Source organism: Galeopterus variegatus, unplaced genomic scaffold, assembly GCF_000696425.1.
Source record: "Galeopterus variegatus unplaced genomic scaffold, G_variegatus-3.0.2 Scaffold4926, whole genome shotgun sequence".
In the NCBI taxonomy this organism is placed as follows: Eukaryota; Metazoa; Chordata; class Mammalia; order Dermoptera; family Cynocephalidae; genus Galeopterus; species Galeopterus variegatus.
Genome location: NW_007731037.1, coordinates 69,393 through 82,780, shown reverse-complemented (window position 1 = coordinate 82,780; position 13,388 = coordinate 69,393). Strand labels below are relative to the sequence as shown.

The 13,388-nt window shown below is 39.8% G+C and overlaps 1 protein-coding gene across 1 annotated transcript in view; it reads right to left on the bottom strand.

The window, feature by feature from the left end:
* FIGF (c-fos induced growth factor (vascular endothelial growth factor D)) overlaps positions 1 to 13,388 on the bottom strand; it is a 33,150-nt gene that overhangs the window by 10,004 nt on the left and 9,758 nt on the right. The window contains exons 2-3 of the mRNA XM_008588617.1: positions 4,172 to 4,382; positions 1,043 to 1,233 (exon numbers count right to left, since the gene is read on the bottom strand). Of these exons, the coding sequence (XP_008586839.1) occupies positions 1,043 to 1,233; positions 4,172 to 4,382 (402 nt within the window). The remainder of the gene's footprint in view (positions 1 to 1,042; positions 1,234 to 4,171; positions 4,383 to 13,388) is intronic.

Here is a 13,388-nt window from a genome sequence, read left to right as displayed (position 1 = left end):
TATTCGGTGCATGTGTAATTTTATTGAACTACCTCTTTTCACAACCATGAGGAGAACAGATCGTATAGGCAAATGTGACAATTAAATCAATGTATCAACATGCAAGGAACTTGCAACACAGAACAAAAAGGAATGTAGTTTGACTGACAGTTTTTTCATATTGTTTTTCTAAGTTTGTTCGTACTGCTTCCATGTGCAACATTTATTACATTTTACAAAAATATGGTGGCCATAGAAAGGAAAACTTACCTACTGAGCAAAGGGGATTTTATCAAATGGAAAGGGAGAATATTTCTTTCATGGGGGTTGCAGAATCATTTCCGAAGGTCTTTTGTTGCAGGATATTCTCTCTTTGCTTTTCCAGAGACATCCACGCTCCTTCCTTCTCCACCAGGCTCTGCCCCAGGACGCTGGCCTCCAAGGGCTGCACCTATAGGCCCTGTGACCTCTCCTAGCCCCTGCCCCTACTCCTGGCCAGGCTGAGGATTGGCAGTGGCCAGTCCATCAGCCCTCCTCTCTTGCCTGTTCAGTCTAAGGGTGGAAACAGCTCCCTCTTTCGCTAGCCCCGGGTGCTTCACCATCCCTTCCCCTTTCCCCAAACCTGTCCATACCCTTCATTAAACTCTCCTGTCTTCCATTTGAACAACACAGAACCTAACGGATACACAAGACAGTGCAGCCATCTTTATTCCTTTTAACATCCTGTCTTAGTAATTTCCATATGATTTTCTGATTCTTGACGTAGTAGCATGAGAGAGACAGTAACTGATAAGAGTTCGGGTTCTGAATCCCGTAGACCTGCGTTTGATCCCATCTTTGCCATTCACCAGCTGTATAACTTTGGATAACTAAGTTACCTCTATGAACCTCAGTTTTCTCATCTATAAAGGAGGATAAGATACACTTTTAGCTTGTTTCAGGGATTAAATGAGATTATGCATATAAAGCATTTAGCACAGTGCTTGTCAACAAGGTCAGTTGGAGCTGCCAATACTGTCATTGCCGGGGCTTTGGCTAGGGCCCACTTGCTGATGTCCCATACCTGTTTGGAAATGTACGAGGTGCTCGTGTTCATACAGATGAGGCTTTCTTCATTGCAGCAGCCGCCACACCGGAACACGTTCACGCAAGGGGGCTTGAAGAATGTGTCGGTGGTCTTCCCCAGCTCGCTTGCAACCTCCACACACGTCTCTCTAGGGCTGCACTGGGTTCTTTGCCACTCCTCGTCTATAACTGCAGAGAGGAAGTTCATTGGGGCCAGCAGATGAAATGGCCCTGACATGCCATCATGTGCCAGGATTATGCTGAACACAGTCATTTTCACGTTTTTACTGATTTTTTGGTCAGCCCTTTAACCCAAAATTTTTTTGCAAAAATAATTAAATCCAAAGTCAGTGTTCCTTCCCATTTATATAATACCTTCACAGAATATAATAGTTTATTTCCCTTTGGGGAAGAACACCATGTCCTGTACATAATTACATTGGACACATCTGGAGAAGCTGGCTAATACAAAAGTAAATGGAAGCATGTACAGAAATAACATATAAATGTTATTTATCAAGCAATTTACAGGATACAGCTGGATAGCTTTTCTTCTACTGGAAGCCAAGTGTGGGTAGGTTTTAGCACCATCAAGAATATGTTTCTGTTGGTTGCTTAAGTAACTATAGTAGGATTTAAACTTGGCAAACACATGAATGGAAGTTGAAATGGAACTAATCTTTCTTCAAATCAGAGTTTTCTCATTTCCAAGTGCCCAATATTGATGTTTATATAAAAATGATGTAATAAGCTCGTTCATTTTAATAGAAGGAGCAATCCTCTGGCCAAAGCTAATTTGAGGGAAACAAGAAAAAGAGAAACATGCCTCTGGGAATAAAAAGAAAGTTACACACTTTCTTGTAAAACAGTACTTGCTTTTCTTATAGTTTCTTTTTTTAAATTAGATTTTGACACTTTGATACTTAACACTGTATAGCCTTTCTATGGCTGTTTTGGGGAAAAGATTCAATTTTATGATTAAGACACTTACAGACTTTAATAGAAGGAGCCACTTCCAGGAGCCATGGGATTCCACTTCCATGATTAGGTCAAAAAAGAGTGCAGTCGCTATCTCTCTCTTTCCCTCTGCCTCCTCCCCCCCTTCTCTGCTTTGATGAGGCAAGCTGCCAGACTGGAAAAGTCAGCAAGGAACCAGGACCCTCAGTCCAACAGCCTGTGAGAAATTGAGTCCTGTAAACAACCACGGAGTGAACTTGGAAGCACATCCTGCCCCAGTTGAGCCCAAGCCGACACCTCCATTGCAGCCTCTGGAGAGACACTGAAGCAGAGAAACCCATCTAGGCCATACCTGCATTTCTTTTTCTTCTTTTTTCTTTTTCTTTTTTTTTTTTTTGTGTGTGTGACCAGGAAGGGGATCGTAACCTTTGGCTTGGTGTCATGTGCACCGCGCTCAGCCAGTGAGCGCACTGGCCAGCCCCATATAGGATCCGAACCTGCGGCCTCAGTGCTCCCAGCGCCACTGCGCTCCCAGCGCTGCACTCTCCCAAGTGAGCCACGGGGCCGGCCCATACCTGCATTTCTAACCCACAGAAACTGTGAGATAAAAAGCATTGTTTTAAGCAGCTATGTTTTGGGGTGATGTGTTATGCAGCAACAGACAAACTCTTTTTCGTGTTTACCCCATCTTCAAAAATTTGTACTGGTCTCTCCCCGGATTATTCTGAATTCCCATATATGTAAACATATTTCCATTAGAAATGGATAGAGAGGACCTCTGCTTTAAGTATATAGATATAATGTTACTGTTTGAAATCTGACCCTGGTGTTTAAATTAAAACATCTTTTCCATATCCTTTTTCCTTTTTCACTCCTTAATCCCAATTTTCCTTCCATGTTGCTTCTTCATCACAAAATATAAGATGTTTGACTGGCTGAGGAGCACTGCATCCTACTACACAATTTACCAACATTTTGTGGTTTTTTTCATAATAAAATCTTCTATCCTGAGAAAAATTTTTTAAAATTTATGATTATGAATATTTATAAAAAGAGCCTGCAGGTTGTAAGCATGAGAAATAAATTACTCAATTAAGTATTAATATAGATATTATTTAATTCATTACTATTAATCATGAATCCTTGAAAAACAAGGTAATCAGCTTATAAAAGTATTCCTAGTTTAAAATTCTACTTAAATGTTGCTTTTTCCCTTTTTATAAAACTGAGTTTTGAAAGTTGGAGCAGTAAGATTTTAATTAAAATTTAGGCAGTTATGAGACAATGCCTCTGATTAAAGGCTTCATAACTCTATTATTTTTATTTATTTTTTTAATCCTTTTTTTTTGTCTTTTTTCGTGACCGGCAATGGATCGCAACCCTCAGTGTCGCGCCCGTACCGGACCGGGACTGACCACGGGATCGCAACCCTCGGTGTTGCTCCCGCCCCTCGCTCAGCCAATGAGCGGCTGGTCTGTATGTGGGATCCAAACCCTCGGCGGGAGCGCCGCCATGCTTCCCAAGCGGTGCACTATAGCAGTGAGCCACCGGGCCGGCCCAGATAACTCTATTATTTACTTTTTTCGTGCCCGGCAACGGATCGCAACCCTCAGTGTCGCGCCCGTACCGGACCGGGACTGACCACGGGATCGCAACCCTCGGTGCTGCTCCCGCCCCTCGCTCAGCCAGTGAGTGGCCGGTCTGTATGTGGGATCCAAACCCTCGGCGGGAGCGCCGCCATGCTTCCCAAGCGGTGCACTATAGCAGTGAGCCACCGGGCCGGCCCAGATAACTCTATTATTTACTACTGCCCAGCAGGACTGCTCTGTCTCAAGGAATTACCCTGAAATCCATAAGAGAGAGTTAATAACAAAATTGGTGTAACACACTGATCTGATTATTTACTGCCTCTAACTCAGTAAATAACATTATTTCTATATTTTTAATTGTTCTTTTGTGTTGATTTTTTTTATCTCAAAATCATATTGAATATGTTTCTCTACTGAGTAAACATAAAAAAGTCAGGATTCTGCACTAATAACAAACCTATGAAACCAAAGACCCCCCTTTAGTTCTTCGTGCCTGTCCTTCTCAATCTTTTGGAAAAAGTTGGTGCATTTGTTACTATCTGATAAAGAGAAAGAATTTATCTCCACACCCGCACACCTACCTTTTAGTGTATCAATGTCATAGAAAGTTGCGGCAAACCTGGTGGACCGATGGGATGCTGAGCGAGTGTCCATACTGGTAAAACTTTTGAGCTTCAGCCGGCATCTCCACAGCTTCCAGTCCTCAGAGTGCGTGATTCGCAGTAGTTCCTCCAAATTAGAAGCAGCCCTAATCTGCTGCTCAGAGCGTTCTAACATTGACCAAGATGACCGCTTAAAAAAATCAAAAATACCCATTTAGGAGTGAGTTATTAAATTTTAAATTTGTCTTGATAACCTTCATTGCTCACGCTTAAACATGTAAATAGATCTGAAAAGAAATTACAGAGATTATTCAAATGTACAGCAGTGCGTAGGAAAAATGACATCTAGTATTTTTGATTCACATTCAGCTTATTTATGATTGAATCAAAGGATTTACTTACTCATCCTAGGTTCTCAGAACACCTACAAAGGATATTGTAGTGGATTGAATGGTGGACTTCAAAATGATATTTCTACACCCTAACCCCGGAACCTTATTTGGGAAAAGGATCTATGCAGAGGTAAGGAAGTTAAGGATTTTGAGATGAGATCATCCTGGATTATACACATGGACCCTAAATACAATGGCAAGTGCCCTTATAAGAGACAGAAGAGGAAAAGACACAGACACAGGGGAGATGGCCATGTGAGGACAAAAGTGGAAATTGAAGTGACACAGCCACAAGCCAGGCATCTCCTGGAGCCACCAGAAGCTGGAAGAGGCAAGGAAAGATTCTGTCCAAGAGCCCGCAGAGAGAGCGCTGCCCTGCCAACGCCTTGATTTGGGGCAGCAACAGGAAATTAACACAGATTTTGATCATGCCATTTTTGTGACAGTAGCTGATGATGATTGTTTTCATTTCTATTATTTGTTTGAGAAACTGATCCACAAATGCCTGAGAACCTTGCCTACAGCAACACAAGAAAGAGATTTTAAGAGCCTTATAACCTGAATTTTCTGACTTCTAATCCTCTGGGTTTTTTCTTTTTAACCTATTTGCTATTTCAAAAACATGATTTTTTAAAATATAAAATATACTTCTAGAGTTTACGTTGAAAATTTGCTTTCCACACAGTTGCATAAATGGTATTGGCTGATAACAATGCAACTGTATTGGATGGGTTTGTGAGAAAAGAGACGCGGTCAATAAAAGATTTTCAGTATGTAGCCTCTTGTTCAAAAAATTGGGGGCTAGGTCATATAAATAATGATATTTGCATACAATGAAATACTGTATGATCATCAAAACCAGTGACGGTCCACATCCAACCCAGCCACGACTGAGCTGCTGCTGGAGCCCCCTGGCCTCCCTGGCTGGAATGAGGGGGGTACCACAGCCCTCGACCACACACCCCCTTCCTCCTCCTCCCACCCTATCCCCTTCAGCTCCACAGCAACATCTTAGAATGTAAAATAATAATACTAATAATAAATTAATTAAAATTCAAAACCAATGATGTAGAGGTATATTGAGATGGAAAGAATTGAGATTCTCCCTGGAACGTGCTGGAGAAATGATAAGGTCATCTGTCTATGGCTAGGCCCTGGAATTTTCTCTTGCTGAGCTTGTAGTTACTGGGTTTTTGTTTTGCTGGGTGGTTGGAATATGCAGGCTGAGGGCATTATTATAGCTGGGGTGAGGGAGAAGAGTAAAAACCAGGGTGGCTGCAGAATTGTGCTGAGAGAGGAAGGTGGAAGGAAGAGGTGAATGTCAGCTGCCTGCTACAAGAGGAAGAACGGTGGGTAGAAGCAGAGATGAGCAAATGGGACTTTTAGGAAGCTTTATAATGGGATGTGATGTACACCCTCCTCCATTGTCCCTCAAAAATTGTATTTAAAATCAGCATCATTTATTAGTATTTTGGGAGTAGATTTTTTTTTTGGATGTGATAATGGATGCTAAGAATTGTTCAAAGGTGGGTGCTCATGAGAGCAAGCATGCTCCAACTCATACGTGGTTCAGTTATGACATGATATCTTTTAAAATTTATGTGTGTATAATATACATCATATATATGTACATACATACATATGTGTACATATGAAGAACATCTAGAGACATATACAGGAAAATGTAAACGATGGTTATTCTTTAATCAGGGGTTGTCAAACTGCAACCTCCTGGCCTAATTTAGTTTGCTGCTTACCTGTTTTTAGAAATAAAGTTTTTACTGGCATACAACCATGTCCATTTGTTTACATATTGTCTATGGCTGCTTTCATGCTACAATGACAGTTGAGAAGCTGAGACAGAGACCTTCATGGCAGCTTCAATCTGAGACCACCTGTCTTTTTTCTTTTTCTCAATTCTTTAATATTCTCAGCTATTATCTTTTTCATTAGTCCATCTATAATATTGTTTCTATTTTTTTGGAATACTTACCAGACGTATGTTGGAGCCTTTTAATCATCTTACATTCCTCTTAAATGTGCTTTTATGCTTATCTATTTTCCCCCTTCGTCTGCCTTTAATGTGTTATGGGTAACTAATTGGTTCATCTTCCCACTCACCATTCTCCAATTGTGTGAGTCTAGAGTTTAATTTGTTGTTTTTAATTTCAATCATACTTCTAATTTCAAGTATTTCCACCTCATTCTTCTTCCTATACACTTTTGTCTCATTTCTATATGTTTTTCCTAATTCATCATTTTTATTTTATGAATATTATTCTTGTATTTCTTCTAGGGTCCTAAATATACTTAATTATTTCTTCAACTTATTTTATATTTTAACTTTATATATATGATTTATATCCTGATTATTCATTTTACTGCTATCTCTTTAGTAATAATTACATGTATTTTCTTTGGAATTTTGTTTAGTAGTTTCATTTTCATTGGGAGATTCATTTTTTTCTCACTATTCTTTCCTCATTATTTTGAAGTTTTGTGGTTTTACCCCCTGACTCCCTGGACCCTGAATCCACAATTTTGTTGAGTATTTATGATTCAGAGGTCAGCTTAGCTCAAGTCCTGATTGCAAGAAAGTATCTGCTTCCTTCTATGCCCCTAGTTAAGCAGTTTCATAGAAGATGCAGCTCCAGGCAGCAACGAACAGTAAATGTTTCTTCCTCTTTCGTGCATCTGATGTAGTGTACTCATGGAGCCCAATTCCCACTGGAGCTGAATTCTTGATGTTCTTTGCCTTCCAGACTCAGATCGATCAGTTCTGTAGCTTTAGCTTCATGGTTTTAGTACCACTTCTCCAAATGTTTGCCATCTGCAGATGTTTACCATCACTTGATCAATTGTACCTTTTATGGACTAAGAAAGATCTCAGAACATGAATCTACAAGATCGTCTTGCCTGGAAGCTGCTGTACTTTGAATGCCCCACAAGCTCAAATTGGAATTTAATTCCCAATACAGAATTTGAAAGGTGGGTCCTTTAAGAGGTAATTGGATCATGAGGACTAGACCCTCATGAATGGATCAATCCATTCGTGGGTTAATGGGTTAATAGTTTAGTGGGTTATCAGGGAGTAAAGTGGAGGCTTTATAAGGAGAGCAAGTGACCACATTAGAGCACTCATGCCATTCTTGCCATGTGATACGCTGTGTGGCCACAGGACTCTGTACAGAGTTCCCACCAAGAAGAAGGCCCTCACCAGATATGTTCCCTGGACCCTGGACTTCTCAGCCTCCAAAACTGTAAAAAATTAATTTCATTTCTTTATATATACCCAGTTTCAGGTATTCTGTTACAAGCAACAGAAAACAGACCAATACAGAAGCCCAGATGTGAGTGTGTGTGTGCACGCGCGTGTTTAATAAAGGAGACAGAATCTTGAACATGTTTATAAGCCAAGGTAAAGTGTCAACAGAGAAAGAAACTGAAAGTACATGCAGGAGAGATAAAGCAGGAACCTACAGGGGTTGGTTTGACATGAGTTCCAGAGATACATGGACACAGTATGAGTAAATGAGAGGATCACCCTCTGAAACAGAAGGAACATAGGGAATGCCATGGGTTTGTAGGTAGCAGGACTGCCTGGGAAGCTCAGTGAGCTCATACCTCTGGATTCTCACTTCTCTATGAAATCCGAATCAAGGCAATTTTCTGGGAGCAAGGGGAAGGAGAAGCTTGAGGAACATAGATGGTATTTGCGGAATCGGACGCAAATTTAAGAAGTTTGCCATAGCTTCTTCGTCTAAGAAATCTGGGGATGAAATGGAATAATTGCTAATGTCTCTGGCAAGTCTGAAATTCGATGATTCTCCATTAATGCTCATTTGCCAGGAGTCTCTCTTTTCTCGATTATTCATTCCTTCTTCTAGTAGGACAGTATAACTACTTAATAACCAATTCAATCTTCAAAATGAAATTTTGTGACAACACTGCTTTATTAATATAATAAAACCAACCAAACAGCTTTTTAAAGGTTTTTAGAATTGTACTGTATTGAAAGGATTTTTATTTATTAAGTCAAATCTCCTTCAATGCCATCCATAAATACAGACGGATGTACGGCTTCATAGTTCTAACAGATTTCAATTCAATCTCAGAAATATTTTTGAACTATCCAACCGTGAGAACTCAGGAAAAAATATCAAATCTCTGGAATGAATTAAAGTCATTAAATGGCTTATGTGACTTGCCACATCATAAAAAATGTTGTGTTTACTCAAGTCCTCACAGTTATTTAAGCATACTTTAAGCCCCATAATTTAAAATCTAATTTGAAATAACTTAGAAATTGCAGTCATTTTGCTATTATAAGTGGAAGTACTAACAATTCAACCTAAGTGGACACCTGACAACTCAACAGGGGCATACATTTACAAAGGGTCACAAATGACTGTTTCCAATAAACTTTCTGCACTGGTTGATTTTTGTATAATCAGCTTTATTTTATCTGCTTGGGTAAGACAAAAATAAAAATTAAAAAGTGTAAATATAGTCCCCAATACAGATTTAAACTATTGATTTCAATGGTTCTAACTAATAAACCTTTGCCAAATAAGTTGCTCATAGTTTCTTCCTATTTTCTGATGGAAATGCTAATCAAAACTAAAATAATTAAAAAGCAGTCAGCAAGAGGAAGGAAGTGAAGCAGTTACCAGATCTCTGCTTTTTATTACAGCCAGCAGCTTTTTTTCATGGTAATTAATCTAAGACTGTTAGCAGTTTCACTCTTAAATAACAAATGATTCTCTGATTTCTTGGCTACCACAAGCCAGTTTCTAAATTGTGAGAGTTAAAGTCTTTGTACCAAGACTTTATCATCATCTGAATATGTACTATTTTCTGTGGTACAATTTAAGGGTAGTCATTTCTCCTTTTGTTAATTTCTAAGTTCACATGGCATTCTCCCCTGAGGAAGCATGAGCATCTCCATAGCTCAGGCTTAGGTATTAATCTAGGCCATGTGTGACCAAGATGGCAGACAAGATGTTTGGGAAGTTGTGGTGGCAGGGTTTGTAGGAGAAATTTGGAAGTTTCCATGTTGAGGGGAAGTCAAAGGCCTTCTGTATTCCTACTAATTCAAACTCTCAATTTCGGTTCCCTCTCCCTCTCCCCTCAATAATATCTAGTAAGTAACACACTCAAAGAGTGAACAGAGACATGATCTAGGGTATATCACGGATCCCCACTGAAAAAAGAGGTTCACTCTGGTTGGTCACAGAGTAGGTTTAGGAGTGGAGGGACAGGCGAATAAAACTAGGAAGAGAGGTTGGTGAAATGAAATACCACTTCACACCCAGTAGAATGGCTATAATCAAAAAGACCAAGTGTCAGGGATGCGGAACAACTAGAACCCTCATGCACTGTTGATGGATTGTAACATGGTACTGTCACTTTGGAAAAGAATTGAGCAGTTCTTTAAAAAGTTAAACATAATTTATTTTTTAGACCAACAAATTCCACTCCTAAGCTTCTACCCCCAAGAGATAGAAAATAGATTATTAGCTGCCTGGGGCTGGGAATGGGAATGGGGTTTCACTGTAAAAGGGCATACGGGGTCTTATATGGATGATGGCTGCACAGCTCAGTAAATTTATTAAAAATCACTGAATTACTTAAAACAGGTAATTAGATAAATTTTATAGTATGTAAATTATATATCAATATAGTTGAAAATAAAAAAGTGGAAGGATTGGAGGCTTGAAGGCCAGGTACTTGCACCCAATTTGGGACGCAATGGAAAATGTTGAAGTGTGGGACCATAGAATATTGCTGGACATGCATTCTACTGGTTTGCTCTTTTGTTTATTTCTTCTTGCTTTGGCCTTCATCCATGCTGTTCCCTCTGCCTCTCAGTTTAGATGTTACCTTCTTGCAAAAACCTCCCTGACAACTCCCACCCCTGCCTAGGTCTGGTCCTTCTGTCACATGTATTCCCACTGTCCCATCCTTCTCCTTCCCAGTTCTTACCACCATTGACATTAATGAATCAATTGTGTCATTGCTTTCTTAGTGTTTGTCTTCCCTACTAGGTGTAAAGCCATTTGAACTGTAATGGTATCTGTTTTACTCACACAGCAATAGTAAGACCTGAATAAATATTTATTAAATGTATAAGGAAACAAATTGATTTACCAAAAGCTATAGAAAATGTGAGCCTGATATTATTCATTTATTCAAACTACATCACTTATCTTTTAAGTATGTTCCCCCAAGTGTTCTCCTTCTAGGTCCAAAACAAATGCCACTTTGTCCATCAAGTATTCTAGGAAGTCCCCAACTTATGTTATTTATAAATACACTGCATTTCCCTTACTTGATTATGGTCTCCTTGAGGGTAGGATATGCGTCTGATTCATCATTTTTACATAATAAGCACTTAATATATACCTGATGAAAGAATTTATGAGTAACAGATACATACGTGTATTTGACAAATGGCAATCGGGCCCAGGTTTATGTGGTCTTGTTTAATCTTTTGTATAGAGTACTGCCTCTTAAAACTTAATGTGATACTAATTACCTGGGGATCTTGTTAAAATGCAGATTCTGATGCAGTTGGATGTTGCATTTCTAACAAGCTCCCAGGTGGTGATGACATATTGGTTGGGTGACTACACTTTGAGAAGGGTTTGGAGCAGAGGTTCTCAACATTGGCTTCATCTTGAATTTACCTGGGAAGAAGCTTCAAAGAAATATTGATGCTTGGCTCCGATCCTCAGAGATTCTCATTTTATGGGTTTGGGCTGCAACTTTGCCATCATGACTTTTTTTAGACTTCCCAAGCGTTGGCCTTAGAGGAATCTGGGTGTATGTCTACAATTACTTCAAAAGAAAAAGTTTACTCAAAAGTTTTTCCCAAGCCGTTTTAGTAAGAAACACTAATTTGGGGCATGGCACATGCTGATTTTATGTTCAAAGACTTGGGTTCGTGCTGGAGCTCCGTACAAGTCCACTGATCTTCAGTAGAGAATAAATGGTCAGTGCATGCTGAGAAATAGTTATTCTTGAAATCCCTTTGAGTTATACCTTCGGTTCAAAATATTTGCATAAGTATCTTACTGAAGTGGATTTTGACATCTTTTCCCAACTCAAATCACCTGATTGTTTGCGGACCAGTTCCTAACCTGTATGACTTTTTCAAGATTGAAAACCAACAATATTGTTTTCCAGTGTAAACATCATGATGAGGTTGGCTACCATATGTGAAACCATCCTAAATGACATACTGAATTGCCTTTCAAATTCCCCAAAAGCCAAAACAACCCATTTCTCAAAATGAAAATAAAATAATAGGTACTGCTTTAACCTACTGAAATCCAACAAAAGAGTATAAATTAAAATTCCAGTCCCATGCTATTAAGAATCCTCCTGGTCTAGATAAGAAAAAGGAGACCAACTTTGCCAAATTCCTCAGTGGACCTCTTGAGATTTGTGGGTCTAAGACTGTTTCCCAGCCCTTTGAAAACTGTTGATGCTATTTTCTTTGTCAAATCATGTTGGCAGTATGTCTTCACAAAGTTTGGTGGTAAAGGGATGTGGTGAATAGAATTTGTATATTTGGAATATCCAGAAGCTATGGGGTGAGTTTTGGAGGGAATACATTTCACACAAGTTTCCCTAGATTTGCATGAGGATTTCCAAGTGTTGCCTGGGGGCATAGTTCTTATTACTCACCCCTGGAGTTCAGGGGAACCACAGTCAGCAATTTCCCTTTGCGGTGGGTTTGGGGAGGTAGATTAGGTTGCAATACAAATAGTTCCCTGTTCCCTTCACCTCTTAGCAAGTTCTTCTGTTTCTCTGGAAGAGCATTTTGTGTTTCATTTTTAACTTGATGATTAAGGCTCAGCCAAAACCACCGAATTTTTCTCAGTTTGGGGTCCAAGTTGCACTGTCACGCTCAGCTCCCGGCTGTCCTCCACAGATGTTCTTCCTCTCCCACCTGTCAAGGGACTTCCCAGGTCACGTTAGACTTGTGAGTCTAAGCTGAAGTTTTATGACTTGGGCTCCCATAGCTCTCAAGTGGAAATAACATCCCCCAAGAGGAGGCTTTGCCTAATATGGTAAACCACTCTGTCATCCGGAGAAACAGCCTAAGAGGAGAGAGCATAGATTCGAATTGTTTCAAACTGGCTTTGAATGGTATAAAATTCTGGAAAATGTGGTGGCAGTTTCTTCTAAAAATAAACATACACTGACCATATGACCCAGCAGTCCTACTCCTGGGAATTTACCCTTGATAAACAAAGCCTTATGTTCACACAAAAATATGTACACAAATGTTTAGTAGCTTTATTCATAGTAGCCAAAAAAACTGGAAACAGCTCATGTGTCAGTCAGTGGGTGACTGGTTAGACAATCCATGGAATACCACTCAGCAATAAAAAGGAATGAACTACTGGTAGATGTAGCAACTTGGATAAATCTCAAAAGCATTCTGAGTGAAAGAAGTCAATCTCAAAATGTTACATACTATATGATTCCATATATATGACATTCTCAAAATCCCAAAAATGACAGTAATAGAGAACAGAACAGTGGTTGCCAAAGACTGGGAGGAGGGCCTGATAATAAAAGTGTAAATTAAGTGAATTTGGGGGTGGTGGTGGTGATAGAACAGTTCTGTATGCTGATCACGGTTGCAGTTACACAAAGCTAAACATGTGTTAAAATTCATAGAACTGGGCCGGCCCGGTGGCGCACTGGATAAGTGCGCCGCTTGGGAAGCGCGGCGGCGCTCCCTCCCGAGGGTTCGGATCCCACATACAGACCGGTTCCCGCTCACTGGC